The sequence below is a fragment of the Euprymna scolopes genome, chromosome 22 (genome assembly GCF_053919585.1).
Source record: "Euprymna scolopes isolate OS-2025 chromosome 22, ASM5391958v1, whole genome shotgun sequence".
NCBI classification, from domain to species: Eukaryota; Metazoa; Mollusca; class Cephalopoda; order Sepiida; family Sepiolidae; genus Euprymna; species Euprymna scolopes.
In genome coordinates, this window is record NC_136503.1 from 79,551,330 (window position 1) to 79,576,420 (window position 25,091).

General features: G+C 30.7%; 1 protein-coding gene across 2 annotated transcripts in view; it reads right to left on the bottom strand.

The window, feature by feature from the left end:
* LOC145243485 (uncharacterized) overlaps positions 1-25,091 on the bottom strand; it is an 85,699-nt gene that overhangs the window by 727 nt on the left and 59,881 nt on the right. Inside the window, exons 1-2 of one of the 2 annotated variants that reach the window (XM_080106426.1) lie at positions 19,277-20,506; positions 1-11,985 (exon numbers count right to left, since the gene is read on the bottom strand). The exon at positions 1-11,985 is cut by the window's left edge and continues 727 nt beyond it. In XM_080106426.1, coding sequence (XP_079962552.1) covers positions 11,396-11,971 — 576 coding nt within the window. In that variant the 5' untranslated portion in view covers positions 11,972-11,985; positions 19,277-20,506 and the 3' untranslated portion in view covers positions 1-11,395. Of the gene's footprint in view, positions 11,986-19,276; positions 20,507-25,091 lie in introns of those variants that run through there. The other variant, XM_080106425.1, reaches the window with a different exon arrangement.

Sequence of the window (25,091 nt, forward strand, 5' to 3'; positions counted from 1 at the left end):
TGTCATATCGAAAGCACTATACCTTCGAAAAATTACAAAAATTGATCCAGTAAAAGGTGTGCTAGATCTATATCGGATTAAAAGGAAATCAAGGGAGATAAGTCAGTTTGTTATACAGACTTGATCGCGCAACTATTCCACATTAAAATATTCTTTAAAATTCGATAATTCGTTAAATTCTTATAATTATCTTTCTACTGGATCGTTTTTCATAATTTTTAGAGTTTATACTAAGTTCGACATGGTACATAAGTATGTAATGTTTTTATTTGAGTTGTTTGAAAACCAGGTATAATACACAAACACTAAAAAGTTATGGTTTAAAAAAAAAAATGGTTTGCTACCCCCTCAAATAAAAATAAATAAATAAAAAAAACTTCATCAAAAAATTTTTTTTTTTTCAGTTTATCCTATAAAGTGCAATAAGTGTCATGTTCTGTAGAAGTACCCTTTATTCAAACACTCCAATATATAAACATATTTTTAATTTATTTTTGGAGATAGTGCAGGGATCAATTTTATATTGGAACATGTTCCAATAAGCAAACCAAAAATGGTTACAATAATAATAATAAAGTAGTCATTTTGTTTGGGTGCCACAATTATTATAGATAAAAAGTTCACAAACAATTGAAGAAAATTAAAAAAAAAAAATTATTTTGATGAATGGAAAAATATATTGTAAAGTGAATAGTGTTTCAAAATCACTTTTAAAGTAAAAATAAAACCTGAATAAAGAAATTCCAACGCAAAATGAATTTCAAACGCACACACTAATATTTCAAATAAAAAATAAAAACAAATTTGAAAATGAAATAACAAAATGTATTAAAACAAAATCGATTATTTTTGGTTATTTTCCATTAATATAAAATTAATGTCATAAAAAAATCAATATAGGCTTATATTGATTTTTTATTGTCTTTTTTGATATTGTCATGGTTAAAGTAAATCATTTCATGCAAAACTTATAAAATGCAAACGTGATAAAATGGATTTACTAATTATGTACGATAAATTAAGGCTCAACAAATGCACGACAACTACTCATACTGTTTCTTTATTCATGTGGCATTTAGGTACGTTATTCGAGCAATCTGGGATTCTCAATAAGAAGCAACTGATTTTAATTTCGACGGACTGGCATTTTTTTTTTTTTTTTTTTTGCTAAAACTCGTATTTGTAATTTTTATTTTGCAGATGGAGAGGTCGAGATTTGGGGGAATTAAATGATTTGTTGATTTATTTACTTTTTATTATCAATTTTTGGGGTGAGGAGGAGGTAAACATTTACTACAAGAAAACACCTAAAAAAACAAACAAAAAAACATTTACAATTTTAAATAGTAAACAAATATTTTTTTTTTTTTTTTTTACATTAAGGGAACAAGTTTTTTCTTTTTATGCTTGATTCATAATTTGACAATATTTTCCCTGTGTCTGAAAATATAGTTGTTTATCTTTTTACAAAGATCTTTTAGTGAAAAACAAAACAAAACAAAAAAACAGGAGTCATTTGTCGTGCTTAACTATCACACAGATAGAGAATCAGCAGGAGCAGTTGTCGTGCCTTAACGTACATTTGTCGTACCTTAATTTGCCGTACAATAATTAGTTAAACAACAGGAGAGCATGAGGATGAATATAATGATTGTTTACGCCATATTTTTTTTTCTTTATTCCAAAAATGATTCGTTTAAGTTTAACCAAAAAGGTAAACGAAAGAGGAAGAATGTGTTGATCCGATATTGCAAGTATGGACGCCTTCAAAGATTGGACTTTTCACTGTAGAAATTCAATGGTATAAAAATAATAGAAGAATTATCGGCGACACCGTGTATTTAAACATCCAACCGACTTCCGGTTTTGAAAGTTCTTAAAAATAAACTTAGTCAATTTGCCCTTTATTGTATCTATTTACATTTTTATTTAATTTAATTTTTTATTTGTTAAAAATTCGTATATTCATTTTCTTTTCCATATTTTATTTCATATGTGAAAATTAATATAATTCTTAACTATGTTAAGTAAACATTCATTCATTTTCTTTTCCATTTATTTAATTAATTATATTTTAAAAAAAATATATTTTACAATCAATATTAATAATTTCTGTAAAAAACAAACTTATTTAAAAAGAAGTATTTAAAACATATATATATATATATAATTTTTTTTAATCAGTTTTCATATATTCTCATTTATTTAAAAAAATATATTTTACTTTCAGTATTAATTTTTGTCTGTAACAATGTTCCTGTAAATAAACATATTTAAAAGAAATATCTAAATAAACGAATTTATTTAAAAAAAAAAAGTTTAATAAACATAATATTAGCCATGTTTACATATTTAAAGAAACGTACTTCAGTGGTGGTGGTGAGGGGGGGTTCTTCAAATTTACATACACTGTTTATTTCTGAAGACTTTCAAAACCGGAACTCGTTTGGCTGGGTAAATGTGCGATTTTGCCAAACAATATAATTCCTCTAAGGAAATGCAAATAAATGCAAAAAAGCTTGAATTTTGTTATTTCTTCATTTCTTTGATGCTTTTTTTAAAATCTTAGTCCAACAAAATTCTGAATATGGAATGTAGGCATAATATTAGACTAATCTTTTAATTGTTGATAGTCTGCCTAGGATATCTGCATTTCAAATCCTAACTTTTAACCTAGGATTGAATTGAGATTCCTTGTGTCAACGAAAGACTCACAATTGTTCATACCGCCAAAGAGGCACACAACGATATTGACACAATGGTTGGAAAGCAGGATTTGAAGGAAGCGCACTCTGACCTGCAAATAATGCTTGTGCAATCCCTGTTGGCATTCCCTGATAGGAGCGCTTTAGGCGATTAACATAAAACAAACCCCTTCTCAAAGGGAAAATACAAAGCCTGGAATAGTGAACCTACTAGAACTGCACAAGACTAAAGCCATACCTCAGTCAACAGGGTAAAGAGTCATCTTTACAATTGCCTGGACTTTGGTGTCTTTGAGTGCTCGGGGGGGGGGGGGGGAATTCCCAGATGTAGGATTGAACATCAATTTAACATTTTGAAATATGAAATTAGTTATGGTAAAAAAAAAAAAAATCAATCCACATTTTTTTCTGCATTAAATGTTTCAGATTTGATTAAAAGAAACAAACGTAAGAAAAACGATAAATATAGTAGGATATTTCAGTAAATGGAATTGAAAATTAAAATTTAAACGACCTAAAAAGCAATTTTCCCTTTCATTTTTGTCGCTTCTTGTCGATATACATAAACAAAACAACAATTCAAGTTCTTCTAATATTGGAAATAATGTCTACAATACATAAGTATCTCTATAAGTCAACAACGCAATGCCTAAAAAAAGTACGTTTTTATTTATTGCTGCATAATAAATATTAATTTTGAACATAATGTCCATCTTCATCAAAGAGTGTTTATTTAATCATTGGCAAATATTAATTCCATGATGCAATACGAAAACAACAGGTATTATTTTTTTTATTTTCTTTCCACCTCAACACTAACCTTTAAAATGATGACTTCTATGCTGAAAACGAATATCACGTTTAAATTTTGTGCAGACAAGTAGTTTTCTGAATATTAAGACCTTTATTATCCAATGTAATTCCACTGGTGGCCATATCTTTTTTTCTCAACTGAAAAGTACTAATGCGTATGCGTGTTACAAAACACCTCCTCCTCATGTTAAGAATGGCGAATGCCAATGACATTTATAAAGTAATACATTGGAAAAAAATTTGTCTTAATATCCAGAAAACTACTTGTCTGCACAAAACTTAAATGTGATATTCGTTTTCAGCACACTCAAAAACCTATGAAACTTGCCATTTTAAAGGTGAGCGTTAAGGTTGAAAGGAAGTAAAAATTTACCAAACAACTAACTTGTCTCCTCACGAAAGCAGAGTACAACACAAGGTCGGTTTTAATGTGGGTAAAATCCAGCCAATATGTACTGGAATGAAAAGCCAGCTAATCTGTACTGGAACGAAAATTGCCCCAGTGTAGAAAGATTTCTCATTCACTAATCAGAGACAGGAAAAAAATGTAGTATCAGAAGAGATATTATTACACATATTATTTCACACTGTTAAATCTATCTTAATTTCTTTTTAAACTCTTGCCATCCTTTTCCATGACCACTTTTACATAAAACAATATTTAGCGAAAATCTCAGATCGAAATGCATGTTTTATGGATAGGCTATGGACTTATTGAGTTACCCTCGTACAGTGACATAAAAAAAGATGTAGAAGAACTTTCTGCTCAAGAGAAAAATTGCGTACAAAAATATTCGTCTGCCTTAAATCTGTCGGTTGGGAATTTTCAGATATAGTTCAAAAGAATTCATTTTAAGTTTGGTGAAAAAACCCTGGACAGAGAAAGACGAATGTTCTAGTGTTTAAATCTGGGTTATAGTCAGCTTAAGTACTTTCTAATTTTCTGCAGAGTGCTACCGGAAGCGGTGACGAAGCAAATCGGTTACTTGGCTTTTATTGGATATGTTTTATGTTTGCACTTTTGTTATGTTGATTTTAATAATTTTAATTCCAAGACTTACGTAAACATATATTTGTTATATAAATCCAAAGATAAAACTTTTCTTTTTAAAATTTAAAAAAAACAAACTTTTATTTTTATAATTTCATAAACATATTCTTTATAAAATTTCAAATGTTAATAACAAACTTTTATTTTTTAAATTTTGTTATTAAAAGTGCAAATAAAGACTAATTGTTATTTTTATCTCTATTATAATTTTGTTAATTTTTATTTAATACTTTTCAGTAATGTCCTTTTTTTCTATTTTATTTCAATAAATCGTTTAACAATAGAAATACTAAAGGACAATAAAAGTAAAGTAACTGATTTGCCTTGTCACTGCTTTCAGTAGAGCGCTGCAGAAAATTAGAAAGTACATTACCTGACTATAACCTAAATTTGTCTATCATTTAGGACGGCTTTATTTTGTAAAGGTAATTTAAAAAAGAAAACAAACACTAAGGAACATTTAAAAGTTAGAAATTAATAAACAATATTGCATAAAACAAATAAAGAAATTCAAATCCAAATAAAATTTTGAAAAAAAAAAAAAAATTTCTTTTTCTTTTCTTGAAAATTCTAAAAGCCAAATGGTGTTTGGTTTTTAATTGAATAGAATTTTTTTTCAAACTTCAATAGCATTTATTTATCTCCTCGCCAGAAGGTCAGACACAAAGTTAGGTGAGGTTTTGAAAAACCAGCACACTAAAATAAGTGCACTGGCCTATAAAAAATGCTTGAACAGCCCTGTCAGCATTCACCGATAAAAGCGCCTCAGACAATTAGCAATAAACTAACCCCTTCTCAAAGGTAAATACTGGAAGAGTAAACCTCCTTGGACTTAATAGAACCATATCTTTAAAGATTGTAACACCCATTTTAGGTACTTGATGCTTTTCTATTTTCATAACAACAAAAATACCTATGGCAAGTGCTCGACTGAGCTTCAATCCATGGTCTCCAAACCCCACCCTGTAAAACATTCACAACAAACACTCATCTGACTACAACCACTGTCAAAAATTTCTCCTACTCTCTACCTGTGTCTAAAACTAAATGCAAATTCCATGAACAAAGTTTCTTTCCTAGAACTGCCCATCTGGCTGCTTTCTAGCTGACTATAACATAGTCGTTTTCAAGCTCAATGTAAACAAATTCTTGTTGAGCTGAAAACCTAAATAATCAATTTCCATCCAATTTCCATGATTACAAATCATTACAGTGTTGTCTCGCCGACCTCCTGACACTCATTAACCCTTATCCTCGAGTGGTTTTTAAGCATTGATGAGTAGTGACTTTGTTGTAAAAAATAAAAATGTGTAGTGTATGGTGAAGATACTTTAGCTGACAGAACTGTATGGAAGTGGTCCACAAAATTGAGAGTGGTAAATTTTAGCCTTAATGATAAAGAAGGCTTTGTCAGATGCTTAGTATATTAATTGAAAATAACCTACATCATACAACATAAGAACTTGTAGAAAGGCTTAAAATATCTAAAAGCCATCATTAATGAACATGTGATCAAATGGCAATGTCGTAAATTAGCGTTAGTAAAAAAACTTTTCAGAAAAGGTTCAAATTCAAGCAAAAAAAGTGTATACAAAGTTTATTTCTATAATTAATTTCAGCGTATATATATATGTGTATGCGATACTGTGGTACACCAAGGGCATTTTGTTGATCCCATGAATCCTTCAACCACACACAAAACATAGAGAACAGATTGCAAAGTGGGAAATGAAAAGACGATATGGCACCTAATGATTTGTTCCAATCTTACTTAATTGAGTTTTTATGGCGAGATATGTATAAAAAAATGATAACATTCTTGGACATCTTATTTGTTGTATTAAACAGCCCTATCCCGTTTAAACATTTTTTTTTCATTTATTTTATGGAAATAAAGTTTGTATTCAGCTTTTGCTTGAATTTGAATCTATTCTGAAAAATTTTTTTTACTGACACTAATTTAGAACAATTCCAATTTAAAGGAATATACTTTTTATTTACTTTTCATTGGCTTTCAAATGCGACACAAAATTTCCGTACAACCTGGTATATATTTCAAAAGGAGTATAGAGCACTAAGAAATTACATGCACTAAAATTTTAAAAGGATGAATGCTGACGTAGACAAGCATGCTGTAGTTTACTGGTATCAGTATTCAAGCCTTAAGGACGGTTCACTTTTAAATATAAAAATAAATATAAAATGGAATAAAAAAAAATCTTCACTGTTAAACTCAGGAAGAATTTTTTAAACTTTAAGAAAAAAACAACAAAAACAAAAACAAAATAGCATTTCAACACCGGCAAATAGGTATTTAGGGAGGTGGTGATTAATGAATAGTCTCAAAATAAATTCAAGAATCATTTTTAAGGATTAATATTTAGTGAGAAGTGGAGATAATTATTATTATTGCTTTTTATAGGATGGGGGGAAAAAAATGCATAGAAATCTTCATGTCCAATTTATAAGGCTGTGCAAAGAAAACATATGTAAGAAGTGATTTGTGGCTTTTGGTTGATTTGTGGCTTATCAGCAGTTCGAGTTATGCACTCGTCCATAAAATGTTTGTTTCACAATATCACAAAACATTTTTAAGGACATTTTGGTTTTTAAAAAAAATGTAGGATATATGCGACAAAACAAACAACTACATTGAAAAATGCAATAAAAAAAAAAAAACATTTCTCAAGAGAGATTTTTCAAAACATTTCAAAGAAAAATTCAAAATATAAAAACAAAAGAAAAAAAAGAACCCAAAAATTACAGAGTCATCTTCTCCTTATAGTAACAATCAGGAAATCAATTTCCATTCAATGACAACTGAATTGAAGGAACATAAAAAATAATTAAAAAAATTAAAAAAAAAAAAAAAAAAAAAAAAAAGCAGGCCATTGATATGTTTCTTGTTTTCTTTTTTTTGTTTGCAAACGTTAAATTCACGACCAGAGCAGAATGCAAGAAAATTTCGTATAGGCATTAAAAATGGTTTATGTTCTTTTTTATATGTATATACTATAAAATGAAGAATCAATTAAATTTAAAATTCACTTAGTATTTCGTATGTAAACTTAAGAAAAACACACCTGAAACGTGTCAACACTAAGAAATTTAAAAACAAAATGGCTACTGAATTTGACCTGATGTTATGTGATTTCACTTATTCAGATAATATTGACACATTACAAGCGTGCGTCTGCTTTGGCCGCAACCTTTAACGTTTACCTTTTCTTTTTTTCTTGTTCACTAATGTCTCCAATAGATAAAGGTATTGCTATGCAGTGAATGTTTTATCTAGATTGAAGGGATGGAGAAGTATAGCTTGAAGTAAAAAAAATTACTAAGTTGATATGATGCATTTGTTATACGGTATATCAACCCTTCTGAGAATTATTCGATGTTAAATCGATTAACATATTGCAAGTGATTCACTAAATACAAAATACTGAAGATATCACTTCATCAAATTCAAGTAAAAAAACTGCTGGGATGCTAACTCGGCTTGCCAATTTCAGAGTCTGTCATTCCGCTTTTGTTGATGTCTTGCGTTCTTTGACTATGCTTATCAGATTTATGTTTGAAAAAAAAAAAATGGAAAAATGTTGGTTTGATTTTGAATAAAATCACAGATTAAAGAAACAAAAATGGCACTTGTGTATTTTAGGTTTGGAGGACATTTCTTTTCTTTTTTTTTTCTTCAATTTTGAAGAATTCCACTCAAAACAAGGTGAGACAATTCAAAGTGTTGGCAATTTTCTTTTTTTTTTTTTCTTTTTAATATATTGATATCCATTTTCAGAGAAATTCTTTGGAAAACTTTAAGAACTACTTGAATTGTCTACCCTTGTTTCAAGTGCAATTTTTCAAAAATGTAAACAAAAAAGTTGCCCTCCAGACCTGAAATGCACAAATGACATGAAAAATAATTTCATTCTTGTCTGCAAATATTCAAAAAAATAGAAAATGAAAATAAATTTTTATGGGGAAAAAAAATGTTACTTTACAAAACTAAACTTACTTAAAATTTGTTTTAAAGAAAATTGTTTTAAATTGGAGGATGAAGTCAGATTGAAAAGTATCTGTCATGGTTATTTTATAAATATAAGTATTCTTTTACTTGGCTCCCCACATGGTCTTAGTTAGATATAAGGTCGGTTTTAATGTGGGGAAAATCCAGCTTCCCACAAAAGGGCACTCTGGACTGAGACAGAAATAAAAATTGCCTCAGTTTAGAAGTATTTCTGCTTCATTAATCAAGAACAAAATATATTATATAGTATCAGAACAGATACTACAACTTTGAAATATTCATTTACAAAAATATTTTAAAAATTACATTTAAAACAAATTAGACACAAGGCCATTAAAATGCGTGGGGAAAAGAAGGGTCATATGTCATTCTTAGTCTAAAGTGATAAAAAATGTTTATCTTCTTAACCAGAATCATCTCAGTCACCATAATACCACATTTACTCTTGGGGGTCGTCCTATTTAAAATATTTCTTAGCCAAAAGGAATTAGTAAATCTATTGTTTTCATTCTACTTAACATTTCATACCTTTATCAGGTGAATGACACATTCCCAGCATTTATGTATGCCTTAAATATCTATGGAGGATAAAGCATCAAAATCATATGTAGTAGTGAATTTCTGGATCAAATGGATCTAAGGCACCCCCAAATGAACATTTGCTAATATGAAAATAACTTTTATATTCTTATCTCTTATATAAAAATGTTTTGTTATAAAATTTCGTTTTACTCCATTTTTCATTTGCAAAGCTCGGTTTATATTTTAGGTAACACTGCTGCTGAGCCATCTATTCTCTTAATGGTCTGTTTATCTTCATTTTTTATATGCATGCATGCCAGTATGTATCCTTCATTTTATTCCTTTCCTAAAACACAACTTTTATGCTCCCTTTTATATAAACTTTTATAGACTTAATTGTTGGTGTGGTTCTTGGTTAACCCAAAAACGCTATTATCATATAAGATCGCTTCTACCAATGCCAAGGACCACACCACACAACAACAAAATAGGACATATTTCATTTTAACACCAATTTTTTTTTTTACTTTTGACGTCCAGTTTTATCACTTACGATAAATAAACAAATTTTATAGCTAAAAATCCAATATTTAAATAATTTTTTTGTTTTTAAAAATATAATCAAATATTAAGAAAAATATCTTTTTCAAATTGTGTCATACCATTTCTATGCAAAATATTTTTATTCAAATGTTACTTTCTTATATTTGTTGGTTTCGCCTGTTTATGCATTTTGATTAAAGTTTTGTAAATTAAAACTATGTATTTTTTCATTTTCTTTTATAAATCTACAAAGTTTACAAACAAAACAAAAAACATTTTGTAAAGGGAACTTTTTGTTCTAACTTTTTCTTCCCTTACTTTGTCCTTTAATCCTCACATTCCATGAGCGATATTTCTGACAAAGGGGGAAGAACTGCTGTTTTCTAAGTCGGAATCTATCCATATAACATTTATTATTGGTTAGATTTTGAGGTGCAACTACACAAAAATCTATTTAAAAAAAACTTTTTGTGTAAATTTCAACTAAAAGCAATGGCGCCTATTTAATTGGCATGTCAGAAGCACTTAAATATTACCGCATTATTAAAAAAGCACGAGTTTTCAATATCATAAAAAAACGCCCCCATATTTCTTTGGGAAAACATGACATAATAACGAGAAAAGTAACTCAGTTATGCTAAAAACAAAGCAAAACGCACAAATTATTTTTTTTTAAATGGCAATAGTTACACACTAATTATTTCCCTTTGGAACTTTCCGGTGATTTTTTAGACAAACATTTTATTTTTGTCAATTTTCGTAAAAAAAAAAAAGTATTTTCCTTAATAATTTTAATTCTACTTTATCGTTTTCAGTAATTTTTGGATATATTTATGACTGGAACTCTCCGGTGATTTTTTAGACAAACATTTTATTTTTGCCAATTTTCGTAAAAAAAAAAAAAATATTTTCCTTAATAATTTTAATTCTACTTTATCGTTTTCAGTAATTTTTGGATATATTTATGACTGTAACATGACAATTAAGTAGATACCATTAGTTTGCCTTGAAATTCAATATTATTTTGATGATGAAGTGGTATTTTTTAGGCCCTTACATCAAGTGGCTTCATGCAATTTCCATTATTAGTAGAAAGTTTTCTGAATAAATCCTTCTTTTATAAGTATGCTGTCTGTACTGTTTTGTTTAAAATTCGACTAGCAGTTAAAAAAAAAGAGGGGTGTTAAAACAAAATGTGGCATTTTTGGGGGTGTTTTAAATCAATTTGATCCAAATTTCTTATTAATATCTAATCGAATGGAGGTAAAAAGATAACAATAATACTTTTGAAGTTTGGCATAGAAATGGATGAAAAAAAAAAGCCATCATAAAATGGAAAATTTTTGGACTTATCATTCTAGATATATAGATAGTCAGGGTTTATTTGCACAATTATTTAAGCCCTTAATAGAAGTCTGTTTAATCCATTTTGGGAGCAATTATTTCCAAAATAAGTTCGATGGTTTTTCTTTTTTTTTCTTTTCTTTTTTTCCAATGGTGTACGTTCTGAACGTGACATATCAAAGTTCAATTTATCACTTTTTATAACTTTGCTTAAATTTGCACAATTTAAATGCAAAAATGCACAAGACAAAAGAATGGCTTGGATATTAAAATAAACCCTGCGGTCAAATATTAAATGAAATTTCCTTTTTATCGAAATTGTAGATCTTCAGACATTTTTTTTTTTTTTTTTTTTTGTCTTTAAAAAAAAATTTTTTTTTTTTAATCGTCTCAGCTAGTGCACTTTACTGGAAGAAAACAGAATTTAGTTACTTTTGGTTGTGGGGTGAGACAATCCAATTTAAACGTATCTTTAAGCGCCATTACGCTACTCGCATCAGCTCCTTTACGAGTCAAGTACCTCACCAAATGCGTGTGTCCTGCTTCGGATGCATACCGTATCGAGGTGCGCCCCGTTGAATCCTTGCCGTTTATAGCAATGCCACGCGATAGAAGAAGTTCTGCAATTTTCTGATCCCCTCGGTGGGCAGCTAGATGTAAGAGGGAGCAACAAGCGGGGAGACCAACAGGCCGGCCCATTCGAAGGTTTATGTCAACTTTGGCATTAAGCATTGTTTTTAGTAAACGCCGTGATCCGCGAAGCGAACAAGCGTGGATTGGAGTCCAGCCCTCGATGTCCGTACTCAACACCTGGCACACCAAATTTCGATCGTGTTTGATGAGCTCTCGGAGTTGTCGTATCAGTTTGTTTTCGTCATTACGCATCAAAGCCATCACGGCTGAAGCCATCTGGGATACGTCTTCTGAGGTAGACATTTGTTTACAGAGAGACCGTTCCAATGTCATCGTCAGCTTTTCACCTGTTTCAAAGGAAAGAAAAAGTAAACACATTGATAAGTTTAGAATGAAAAATATGAGAGGCATTCAAAAAGTATCTCAACTGACAAACAGAAATGAACAATGGGAAATATTTTCTTAAAATAAAAAAAAAACGTGCTCAAAATTCGGCATTTTTAAAACTTTTTGCATTCAAACAATTTCATTTATTTTATTTTATTTTTATTTTATTTTTTTCAGAAACTCTAAAATAACTGAGAAATCGAAAATAAAGAAAATATACTATATATAACTTTCACTTACACGCATTAAATTTTCATTTTCTATCGGCCTGTATAATTTTAAAGCTCTGAAACTGCTTAATTTTTTTTTTTTTTTTTTAAATTTCAAAATAAATCGTTATATCTCGAAGCTAAATGAAATTATGAAGGAATCAAAATGCTGGCCGCCATATTTGATATTTTATTTGTTTTAAAAAAGTTAAACGAAATGACAGTGTACATTTTTTCGTTCAACTTTTGTGATACTGCATAAGTATTTTGAAATAAAAAAAAACAAAAAAACTTTAAAATAGTTTCAGAACGTTAAAATGTACAGGTCGATAGAAAATTAAATTTTAATGCGTTTGGTAAAAGTTGTTTGTTATTTTCGATTTCTCGGATGTTAACTACCCTGCAATATTACCATGTATATTATCACCTGTATGTGTATCACCTATCTATTATGGCATCTGTTCTTCAGAATTGTCTGATCTATCCCCTGCTTTCTTTGTTCCAGCTCGTTTGATTCGTTGGTCTTGTGGTCTTCGCCTATTTGCTGTTTTGATACCTCATTATAATACACCTTCTTTCCAAGAATTGAAAGCTTGTGGAACTCTCTTCCTGCTCACTGTTTTCTCTTACAACCTGGGTCTTTTCAAGATTAAGGCTAATAGGCATCTCATGTCTTTTCGACAATCATCTTTCATTCTTGTTAGCTACTTACATCAGTTGGCTTCACGCCTTGTCTGGAATGATTTACATTTTAAAAACAATGTATCTTTATTTACCGGTTTCTTGCATTACAGAAACCCGGACACATTTCGCAGTGATGAACAAAAAATTAAGACAAAAAAATGTAGTTTTGGGAAAACCGGCTGAAGTATTGTTGGCTTTTGTTTTAACTTTACAATTTTTTTGTTTGTGTTTTTTATTTATTTTATTGTTGTTGCTAAATAAAGATGGCTATACATTTGGGTCGTCGCCATTCAACACGAAACACAAAGATAACAAAAGAAGATTAAAAACAAACAAAAACAAAGCGGGTGATTCTCTCATCGCTTTGTTTTTACTCTGATCAAAAGAGGATTGTTTAGCGTGAATTCATTATCGTTTATTATTGTTTCAAATTCGTGCACAAACGCAAATGCACATAACCACGGACACACACTTGTTCGGTATATACTAGCCACATCTAGAGGAGAGAGGGGTGGAGGCGCTGAAAGCACTTTTAGACAGAGTTCAAAAATGACTTCGCAATGTAGTGGGGGAGGGGTAATCTTTTCTGTTCCTTACATGCCATTTCTCACAGAATAAACACTGCTAGTCTCTCTCTGCTCCAGTGTTTCCCAACCCATTTTTTTATTTTTACCTTCGTGGAACCTTTCCAATAATAGTGATGTCCCAAAGAACCCCTACATAACAAAATATTTTACAATCTTATTTATTTCTCCTTCATAATTCAATATCTTGACAACTTACAAAATTCAATATTTACAGGGGAATCCAACGTTGCCCGGGATTGAATTAATATGAACAATGTTCCACAATTCAAATACTTTTATTGTCATTGAAAGAAGTGTAATCTCTCATTTTTTAATCAAATCGATTGATTGCCTGCTCGAGTCGGGGGCCCACTATGGGTCACGGGGCGGAAGCTTCACATACCTCCAGCAATGACTTAGTCCACAATACATGGTAGTCTCCTGTATAGAACCTACTGTTGATTTTATCAAATTATTTTTTTATATAATGGCTTGAATTAAAGTTTAAAATGCAAAAGTCAAGTATCATAGTTCAATTGTGCTCTAAATAGAAACGTTCACTTCAAACGCGCCCCTGTCTTATCAAAGCACATGCGGTTGATTTTATACGCCGGGCTTTCTGTTTATGAAGTGTTAAAACTTCTCAAATAAACTTGTGATGTTAGGCTGTATAAGAGTGTTAACATCGGTTAAAATCGGACTGCTCCTTTTTTAACCGGATTTTTTTTCTCGATTTTCGATACTTATTGAAGGCATTCCGATACAAAAGCTATCTTAGAAAACTTCTAGAGACATAAAGTTCATTTGTGTGAAACTGAAAAAAAAAAAAAAAAAAAAATCAGTCAAGCCATTTCGGATTCCACTAGGAAACAGATTCGCACGCAGACACAGAATATTTAGGAAAATATCAACATATTTTTCTAACAACTAGTTCAAACATATAATGGATTCTTCTTTCAGTTTATTCACAATTCAAAAATAACTGAAATAATTTATTGAAGAACAATATAACAATAGAAATAATAAGAACGAAAATATCTTGATCCAGGTGTATTCGGTGTATCCTGTATCAATGTGTTATACCGTATCTACACACACACACACACACACACACACACACACACACACACAATATATATACATATATATATATATATATATATATATATATATATATATATATATATATATATATATATAAATTTCCACAGCCAAACAAAGTCGCAAACCACAAGAGCCATGACAGACAATGGACCGGAAGTCCAAGACTATATATATATATATATATATATATATGCTTATACTTTTTTTATATATATTTTAAATATATTTATTATTTAAACAAAGAATACAATTCAAAGCAATTTCCTTAACCCATGGATTTTCAATGTAGGCTCATCTCCTCAGAGGAAAAGTCATTACACACACTCATATATATATATACATATATATATATATATATATATACATATATGTGTGTGTGTGTGTGTGTGTGTGTGTGTGTGTGTGTGTGTGTGTGTGTGTATGCGTATGTGTACATATATATATACAATCCACTTAGGTACAAAAAAGTGGTCAAAAACCAAAAATTTAAAAAAATATGTAATCATCTGGAAAAGTTTTAGGTGTTTAATTCACTTAAAAATGTTTATTTGATTCGAAAAACAGGGTCGAGCGTTATGTGAGAACAAGAATAATGACCGCATATTGAAATCTAAATGTTTAAAGTTTTGATAATGAAAAAAATATACAAAATACTATTAGAAAACCCATTCAATATATGTTACCGTGATATTTCTACCAGTATTTTGTATAACGTTATATTTTGTATAATGTTATATATATATATATATATATATATATATATATATATATATATATATATATATATATATATATATAAATATATATATATATATATATATATATATAAATATATATATATATATATATATAAATATATATATATATATATATATATATATAAATATATATATATATATATATATATATATATATATATATATATATATATATATATATATATATAGTATGTTATGCATTATGCTACTATTTGCTTTTATTTGCATGGATAATATTACTAAACAAGCGAGTATTTAATCCACGGGGTTGGGAATAAATAGAGAATGCTACAATGTGCAAAATGAGAATCCTACAGGATTTTTCATTTTGACGTATTCTTTGTTTACTTCCAGTCTTGTGGACTAAGTAACCGCTTATTTAGTAATATTATCCGCACATGTAATAGGACGAAAAAAAAAAATAGCAAGTGCTTAGCACACTAGAAACATATCCCCAGGTTTTTATTAAGTTGATAATTTATATTCAACTCGACAGAGTTTAATTCTCTAGTGAGTATAGCAATTTTAGTAATAAAATTATTATTATCATTATTATTATTGTAGTAGTAGTAGTAGTAGTAGTAGTAGTAGTAGTAGTAGTAGTAGTCACTAAGCGTTCTCACACAAACCATCATCATAGATTACTCTCTACCAACAACCTATGCTGTTTCCTGAAGTCTCAGTGATAAGTCTACGCAGATTTCCAGTACTCTTCACCTCTCCTGATAACCTCTGCAAATGAATTTGCATCATCGCAACATCCGTTTACTATTAATTTCTCCCTACCAACGACCATTGACCTTAACTGGAATTTAGGTGACAACAAGTCTCCCCAAGATACCTGTTATCTTCGCACTTATTTAGTGGAGGTCTGGTTAGTACTTCCTCTCCTCGTCTTTCTATCCTCCTTGACCCTTCACAATTATTTGGTTTGGCACCTGTCTATGCCAACACTATTATTATTATTATTATTATTATTATTATTATTATTATTATTATTATTATTATTATTATTGAGAACTCATCGTTCAAACTCCTCGGTGTAACATTCACATGCAACATGAATTGGAATAAATACATTGAGGACATTGACAAGGCTGCTGCAAAGAAGGTGGAATCCATTTACCGGGCTAGAAAACTACTCACATCTGATAGTATACTGTATCTCTATAAAACCTCTATTCGCCCATGCACGTAATACTATTGCCACATATGAGTTAGTGTTTCTCCTTTTAATTAGACAGGGTTCAAAAAAGGAGTCTAAAATCAAATCGCACTATCGGCCTAACTCCAACCTCTGTCCCATCGCCGCAATGTTGCATCCCTGTGCCTGTTGTGCAAGTATTTTAATGGAATGTGCTCTGACGAATCCGTAGCAACTGTACCTCCTCGACATAAATATCCCCGATTAACTCGGCAAGCAGCAAAATCCCACTGTTTCTTCTGTTGAACTGCTAGACTTTGGAACCCCTTCCCTGTTTCCTGCTTCCCTGGCTGTACTAACACGCTGAAACTTAAATGTAATACATCTTGCTCCTCAACTCCCGATATAATGCCCCTGTTGTGTTCCTCGTATTTTTAAGATGATTATATCCAAAAAATTCCGAAAATCGATAAGGTAGAAAATTATTTATTAAGGAAAATAAAAAATAAAATTTGATGAGTTTAAAAGGGAGGTCATTTTCTGTTTCGAATTAAATAAGATGGCAGCATTTTTGCACCTGCTACTACGATTAAAGTTTTTTTCTTTTTGTAATAATTCACTAATAATCAGGTAATTCCGACTGCATAATTTGGAAGCTACCATTGTGACTTATAATTGACAAAAAAAAAAAAGTCAGTTGAAACTATTGATTTTGTTTGTTTTTTTTAAATCTGAAAACTCCGTTTATCGACTACAAAATCTCGTCTCAATTCTGTAGAAGCGCCAATTATTGGTGCTTGCTAAGAGAGTCGACAGATCGATTTTTTTTTAATATGTCGTTTTTAGCAAAAACAATATTAACGCACCTATAATTGTTAAGTTGAAAATAGTAATATTTTCAAATTTTACGAAAATTCATGTAGTAGAAAGTTATTTATAAGTAAAGGTAATTTTTACAGAAAATTGAGTAAAATTGCATTTTTCTTAGATGTTACAAAGTAGACAATAGAGAGTTCACGGACAGGGGACATAACTCGGAACGTAAAATTCAGATTACACTGACATTTGTAACCTATAGCGATAGACTTCTTTTTTCTTTTTTTAATTATCATTAAAAATACAATAGCAGTTTTTCAACTCGATGAATTGTCGTAATTTTTGGATATATTATTTATTATTTTGACATGACAATTAAGTACGTTAATATTGTTTTTGCTTAAAACGACATATTTAAACAAAAAAAAATCTATGTGTCAACTTAACAAATACCATATTAAATGAAAGATGAGAAATAAAAGTTATGTATAAACTTTACTATATCATCAAACAATAAAGAAAATTAACAGAAAAAGATTAAGAAAAATAGAAACCTCTGGAGCATGGCATTTCGAAGCTAAATGCTTCTTATCAGAAGAGAAGGGCCAGAATTATACAAAATGCAAATATAGATAAAAACTGGCTTAATAACATTTAGATATGAAATAAGAATGAAAGAATAGTATCCTATTTCTCATCTTTCATTAAATTTATTTGGGTTCTTGTTAAGATAGAGTTGACCGATCGATTTTTTAAAAAAATATATTGTTTTAAGCAAAAACGACAGTATTTACTTCTCATGTCGAAAATACTAATATATATTTTTTTAAAATACGAAAATTCATCGAGTAGAAAATTATTTATAGTTAAAAGCATTTTTTTTTTTTTTTACGAAAAATTGGGAGAAATGGCATTTTCCGTAAATGTGAACACCTTGAAGATTGCGGTCAAATCTGTATTTTAGCAGCATAAATTATCTGACAGACAAATATAAAAACTATTTGTTTTTATATAAAACACATTATTAGACCCTAAAGCTGAAATAAAATCAGGAAAAAATATTATTTTTATTATTTTTTCAACATTTTTTAGACTAAAAGTACGACAACAGGCCGCCATATTGTTTTTAAAATTTGGCCTTTTTAAGACCAAATTTGGTATTTTTTACGCTCTTTTATGAACCGTTTTGGCCGCCATATTTTTTGTAATTAAAAGCGTACAAAAAGGGCCAAATTTGGCCATTAAAAGGCCAATCTGTCAAACCTTAGAAAGGCTAAATTTTAAAAACAATATGTCGGCCTCATTGTCGTACATTTAGTTTAATAAAAACTGTTGAAAAAATAATAAAAATAAAAAAAATCTGGTTTTATTTCAGCCTTAAGGTCTAATAATGTGTTTTATATAGAAATGAATAGTTTTTATCATTTTTTTTGTCAGACAAATAATTTACGCCGCTAAGGTACACATTTGCCAGATTGCGAATGCAAGGGGCACACTTATCTCCCTTTCCGCCACTTTAATGACCGATGTTTTGTTTTAGCCGATAGCGATAAACTTTTTATTATTATTATTATTATTATTATTATTATTATTATTATTATTATTATTATTATTATTAAAAACACAATAGCAGTCCTACTCAATTAATTTTCGTAATTTTTAGATATATTGCTATTTTCGACACAACAATTAAGTAAGTACTGTTGTTTTTGTTTAAAACCACATATTTTATATAAAAAAAAATCGTCCGACTCTATCTTAACAAGAAGAAGCACCTAAGGTGAGGTGCTTTATCACCTTTATTTGTTTGCTCCTCTTAATATTGTTGAGCTTTTCTTATCTTGATAAGTTTTGCTTTGTTCAAGATATTCTTTGATAGCATAATTATAATTGTATTATTACTGTGTGTGTGTGTGTGTGTGTGCGCGCGCGTGTGCGTACGCGCGTGCAATGCAAACAGGTGCTCATACCTTGTTGTAAAATGAAGATCCACTATGACGAAGAGCAACTAAAAACATTCTCTCTACTTCCTTGTCATTTTTCTAGAAATCGAATGATTTTGTTCTTGTTGTGGTGTGGTTTCTTGATAAACACAAAACAATATTTTTGCTGCTTCCGTTAAGTTTGTGATGTGTTGTGACCAAAACATAAACGGGTTTCCTTTAGATTTGAAATGTTCATAAAATAATTTAAATGTAGAAAATTTTAAAATGAAGTCGACTTTATTTTCAGATCGGGTTTGGAAAAAAAAAGGATTCAATGCTTTTTGTAGTTTGTTTTATGTTTGCTTGTTTTTTTTTTGTTTTTTGTTTGTTTGTTTGTTTTTTGTTTTGTTGTTTTGTTTTTTTGCCTTTGTTTTTAAAAAAAATTATTTTTCCTCTTAAATTGCTTCTTGTCCTCAATCAGTAATGGAGAAATCCTTCCAGACAGAGGCAGTTTTAAAAAATATATATTTGTTCCGATCCAGAATGTCCCTTTTTGGGGAGATGGATTTTCCCGCATTAAAAACCGACTTTGAGTCTAAAACTCTTCCCTTGTGGGAAGGCAAATAAACCCTCGATTTTCAATGGTCGACACATTAAATAAACTTGGTTTGTTATAGTCAAATGTGGAGCACAGAAATACAAATAAAATCGGTATTGACAATAATTGACGTAAATCCGACTGTCAAGTCCCGACACAAAACCACTAAATCGCCGGGTACCAACAACAACAAAAAAAAAGTAATAAATAAATAAATAAAATAAATAAGATAAAATAATAACTAGATAAGTAAGTCAAACCAAAAAGTTTTCTTTCTTCACTAAAACTAACAATTGTTTGTGTTTGTATATTTAGCAAACACAGGCGAGAAGGACTTTTCTTAAAGTCCAAACAGATCCGTGCACGATATCCTACTAAAAAGCAAAATAGCACGAATAATAAATCAAATGTTATTTTTATACAAAGCAAGCAGAAAAAGTGACGAGAGCGAGCGAGCGAGAGAGAGAGAGAGAGAGAGAGAGAGAGAGAGAGAGAGAGAGAGAGAGAAAGAGAAAGAGAGGGAGGGAGGGAGTCTAAGGAGAATAAGGGTCTACGCGCGGCTGCCCCGCACCCGCTGAAAATGTGGCGTGATCGCTGCGTCCTGATCGGAAGATGTCGTGAGGATAAAGCGGCGAATGGGTAAGCGCGCTTTTATCGTTTGCCGTGCAGTAACAAGTGCGCAAACTGTGTAATAATGTAAGTACTGAAGAAAGAAAGAAAGAAAGAAAAGAAAGAAAAGCAAGCAAGCAAGCGCACACACACACACATACACACACACACGCACGTACGCACGCACGCACTATATCAAACAAGATTAACTTCTGCTTTAAGAAAGACACTGAACACCCTCACGACTTTAACTTAGATCAAAATGAATTCCTGTTGGTAATCAAGAAAATTTCTTTGTTTTAGTGCTCATCCAGAATTCCACCAATATTAAAAAAGCAAAAATAAAGAAAAATCGGTGCTTGTTCGGAATAATAACGAAAATTGAAAATTTGACGAAATTAGTAACATACATCATTACATAAAACATTTACTTTCACGATTCAACGATCCGCCATTATTTCGAAATCTGATTTCATGCAGTTACCTCCCATGTTATCCTAACAACTATTCTGTTTATTATTTAAGTAAAACCTGCAATTTACTTCGAAACACATTTTCATTAATAATTAATTTTCTACTTTATATAATGTTTCGTAATATTTTGATATGTTACTAATGTCGACATGAAAATTAATTAAATAACATTGCTTTCAGTTGAAATTCAAGTTTTCGATTTTTGTCATTATTCCGAACAAGCACTCGATGTTAAGAATGGCTTTCTAAAATCTCCTAAGTTTGAATTATTTGGAATTTTCTCCATATTTTCAGCCTATTTTCAAAATGGCCTCGTGAGACAATCGCTCCTCAGTTAGCCATAATATTTGATTTTCTGACACGGGTACATACATCATACAGATTTCTCTTTCTTTTTGTTTTTAATATGAATAAGGGGTTCTGGACAAACACCCCCTTTTTTCTATAATGAATTAAAAAAAATATTGTAAATGTTGCTATTGGCAACATGAATTATTTTTTTAAGAAAATACAGCTGGGAAATTAGTCAGAAAAAAATATGGTGCTTCTACACTTTATCGCTGAAACTGGATACGCCATTTTATTTCGAGCACTTGTCAGAGGGAGAAATCAGTATTTTAAACTATGGCTGAAGTTAGAAATAAATAACAAAAAAAAAAATTAAGTTCTGGAAAGAACTATGAAAAAAAAAAAAAATAAAGTGAAAGAGAACATATATCCCCAATTGTTTAATTGGAAATGTTTCCATTTAATTAATGAAAACGGGGAAAGTTTTTCATTTAATTTTAGGTTAATTTATTCTTTCCGGAAACAATCGTTCTCAAGTTTAATTTTTTAATTTTTTTTTTTATTTTTTATTTTTTTTTTTTTTTATTTCATGTTTCGGCCATAGTTTAAAATACTGATTTCTCCCTTGGATTTTAACAGCAACTGCGCGAAATAAAATGGCGCCTCTAGTTTCGGCGATAAAGTGTAGAAGTACCAAACCCTATTTTGCATTCGTGATGTATTTGCATTAAAAAAATCTTTAATAAAACTTACAAGCATTTTAAGTTCCCTAATTATAAACTGTCAGACATCTTGTTTATTGATGCCGGAATTCTTATTACTTTATTCACAGCCAATAATTACGGACCTTAAAATGCTTATTACTTTTTTAAAACGCAAATAAATTGTTTTGACTAATTTACCATCCTATTCCTTTAAAATAATTGACGTCGGTAATCGTAATAATTACCCTGAAATGAAAAAAACAAAAATGATTTAGCATTTTAGGAAGGTAGTATGTTTTAACCCTGATAAAATATATTTAATTAAGAAAACAGCACGAAAAGGACAACAGACTTCTTTTTAACAATAACAAAAAAGAAAAAAAGTAAAAAGTGGTAGTAGGCAGGCAGGCAGGCTCGAACCCGTACCATGAAGGAGGAAAAGAACGTGTCAAAAAAAAAACAAAAAAACGTGACGTCTTTGCTGTTGCGCCCATCGCCAAACCGGAAGTGACAAATGTTTAAATTAAGGCTAGGCAATCGAAAAGAGAGGATGATTTTCGAAAATATCGGCGACAAAAGCGACCCCTCCTCATAGAAAAGTGCCCAGTTGAGGGTGAAGGAATTAATGTTTTTAGCCAATTTTTCGATATTTGTCGTTCGAAAGGTCGAACTCCAAAACGATACTGATTTCGTGAAAATCCGTCGCCTCTGTCGAAAGTTTTAGGCATACATACATACATACATACATGCATACATACATACATGCATACATACATACATACATACATACATTTAAACAGACAGGTGAGATTTATATTATAGATTACATTCATTCTGATAAACTGTTCCACTCAAATACGTATTCCCACATTCACACAAAGGCAGTAGCAAACACTTTCAGTCTCTGGCCATGAAGTCCTCTCACTTCTCTCACTTCAACACCAGAAAATTCTTAACAGGTATCATTATTTTTATAGCAGCTCTTTATCTGAGGTGTATGAATGATCACTATTGCGATAAACATGCATATCATATTTACATTTCATTAAACTATTATGGCACCACTACTATATATGCCATTACTGTATCAAACAAACGCTTCATAATTAGTACATTTCTTTAAACTATTGATATTTATTTGCTTCCCAACGAAAGCAAAATGTGACACAAGGTCGTTTTTAATGCGAGTAAAAACCAGCTCCCTAAAAAGACGCACTCTAGAAGTGGGCAAAAATAAAACTTGCCTTAGTATAGAAGGGTTTCTCCTATAATGGCTAAGGACAAATTAACTTGAGTGCAGCATCAGAACAGATACTACACTATGATCTTAGCCCGAATAAACAGCTACAAATACTATACCAAAATATTATTGCGCTTACACTCATCCATACAATTATGAATAGTTTTTGTCCTCAACGAATAACGTATTTTCCGAACCCTCGTTTCATTTAGCCTAATAGAAACCATTTTATGTAAACAGTATGGACGTTTCCTTTCATTTACGGTATCTTAATACTTGAAACAATTGCAATAAAAAACTGGTACTTAATTTTCAATACATTATTATGAGTCATATTTTTTTTTCACACTACAAACCTGTTTTTTGTTTTATTTCTTTACCACCTTGTAATAAAATGTTTAATTTTATAATCAATCTATTTACGTATTGTTTTTTCTTTACAAAAACATTACAAATTACGTTTGTAAGCAAAAAATAATTCACTTTGAACATTATGCTACCATTTTGCAGATTATCAAATAAAAAAGCCAATTAGTTTAAAATGATATCTATTATTTTTTTTTTAATTTTATTATGTCATGTCGATTCCTTTAAATTTATTAAACGTGTATCTGTTGGAAAACAAGTTCCTTTATATTTACATAAGATTCAAACTCAGTTATTAACATAATAAAAACAACTGCTTTAGTAATGTGCATTCTGCCGATTCATTTTTTTTTAACTTATCATATGTTTCTATTTGCATACCCACATAAAACTGCACATTTCTTTGCTTTTTGGCTCGGAGCCAAGTGTAGTATCTGTTTTTATAGTACGCTTGATCTTCTCTGTCCTTAGTCTGTGAAAAAAATCATTCTAAACTGAAGCAAATCTTATTTTTGCTCCAATTCAGTGTGAACTAGATTTTTCCCACATTAAAAACCGACCTTGTTTCTAACCTGCCCTCGTGGAGAGGTAAATAACCATCTACAACTCTCAAGCTTTTTGTTTGTTTTTTGAAATATGGTCCAAACGCAGTTCCAGGAAGTCCACCCTCCAAGGCTTTGTCTTCTCAACTTTTGAGGAGGAGTTAGTTTATTGCTAATCGCCTGAGGGGCCTCCATCAAGGGATGCTAAATGGGCGGCCCAGGCATTCTTTGCAGACCAGAATACTCTTCCTCTAGCATGTTGGCTTTTCAAATCTTATTTTCCCGGCCCTTGTGTCACATCTTCCCATCGTGTGAGGGAGATAAACATACCGTAACTATTAAATAGATAGGCTTAGTTAATAACATCAACAATTTTTTTAATGTCCATCTAAAAAGTGTGAACCGACACCTTGCTGCCCAAATCCCTACATAGTACCCCAGTAGTTGTTGCCCCTGATAGTAGCCCCCTACACCAAAGTGGCAATTTGCCTTGTTTGGGGCGAAAATGTAATAAAAAAAAATAAAAAAAAAGTAAAGATACTGATTACGTAAACACCTTCTATTACAAATTGGGTCAGGTCATGTCATATGCTACTGGTACCATGTAACCCAGTACTACCTGCCTCATGGTCGGGTCACCGGCGACTAAACTGGTTCCCCCACCAGACTTGTTTGGTGAGGAGGGCGGCTAGTCTCCCTGAAGGATTAAAAACAAGACCTTCCAAAGGGCGAATGAACTCTTTTTCTGGGTCAACGGCCAACTAGCACCGTGTATATTTGTGTGTGTGTGTGTATACGTGTATTGGGGTAGAGAGGGCTCCCGTAAGCCGTGGTGAAGGCAACTTTTCTAGGAGAAGCAAATCTCTGATTTAAAAAACCATAAAGCGGAAGACCAGTACCCGCATTAAGCTGGTCTGCAGTTTAATTTGTTGCTGGCTATCTTGCTCTTGCTTGTTGCTGGATCTCAACATTTTGAACCAAGAGAGAGACTTAGCTGTCGTACAAAGCTAAGACTCTGTAACATCATCTTTGTATAGAT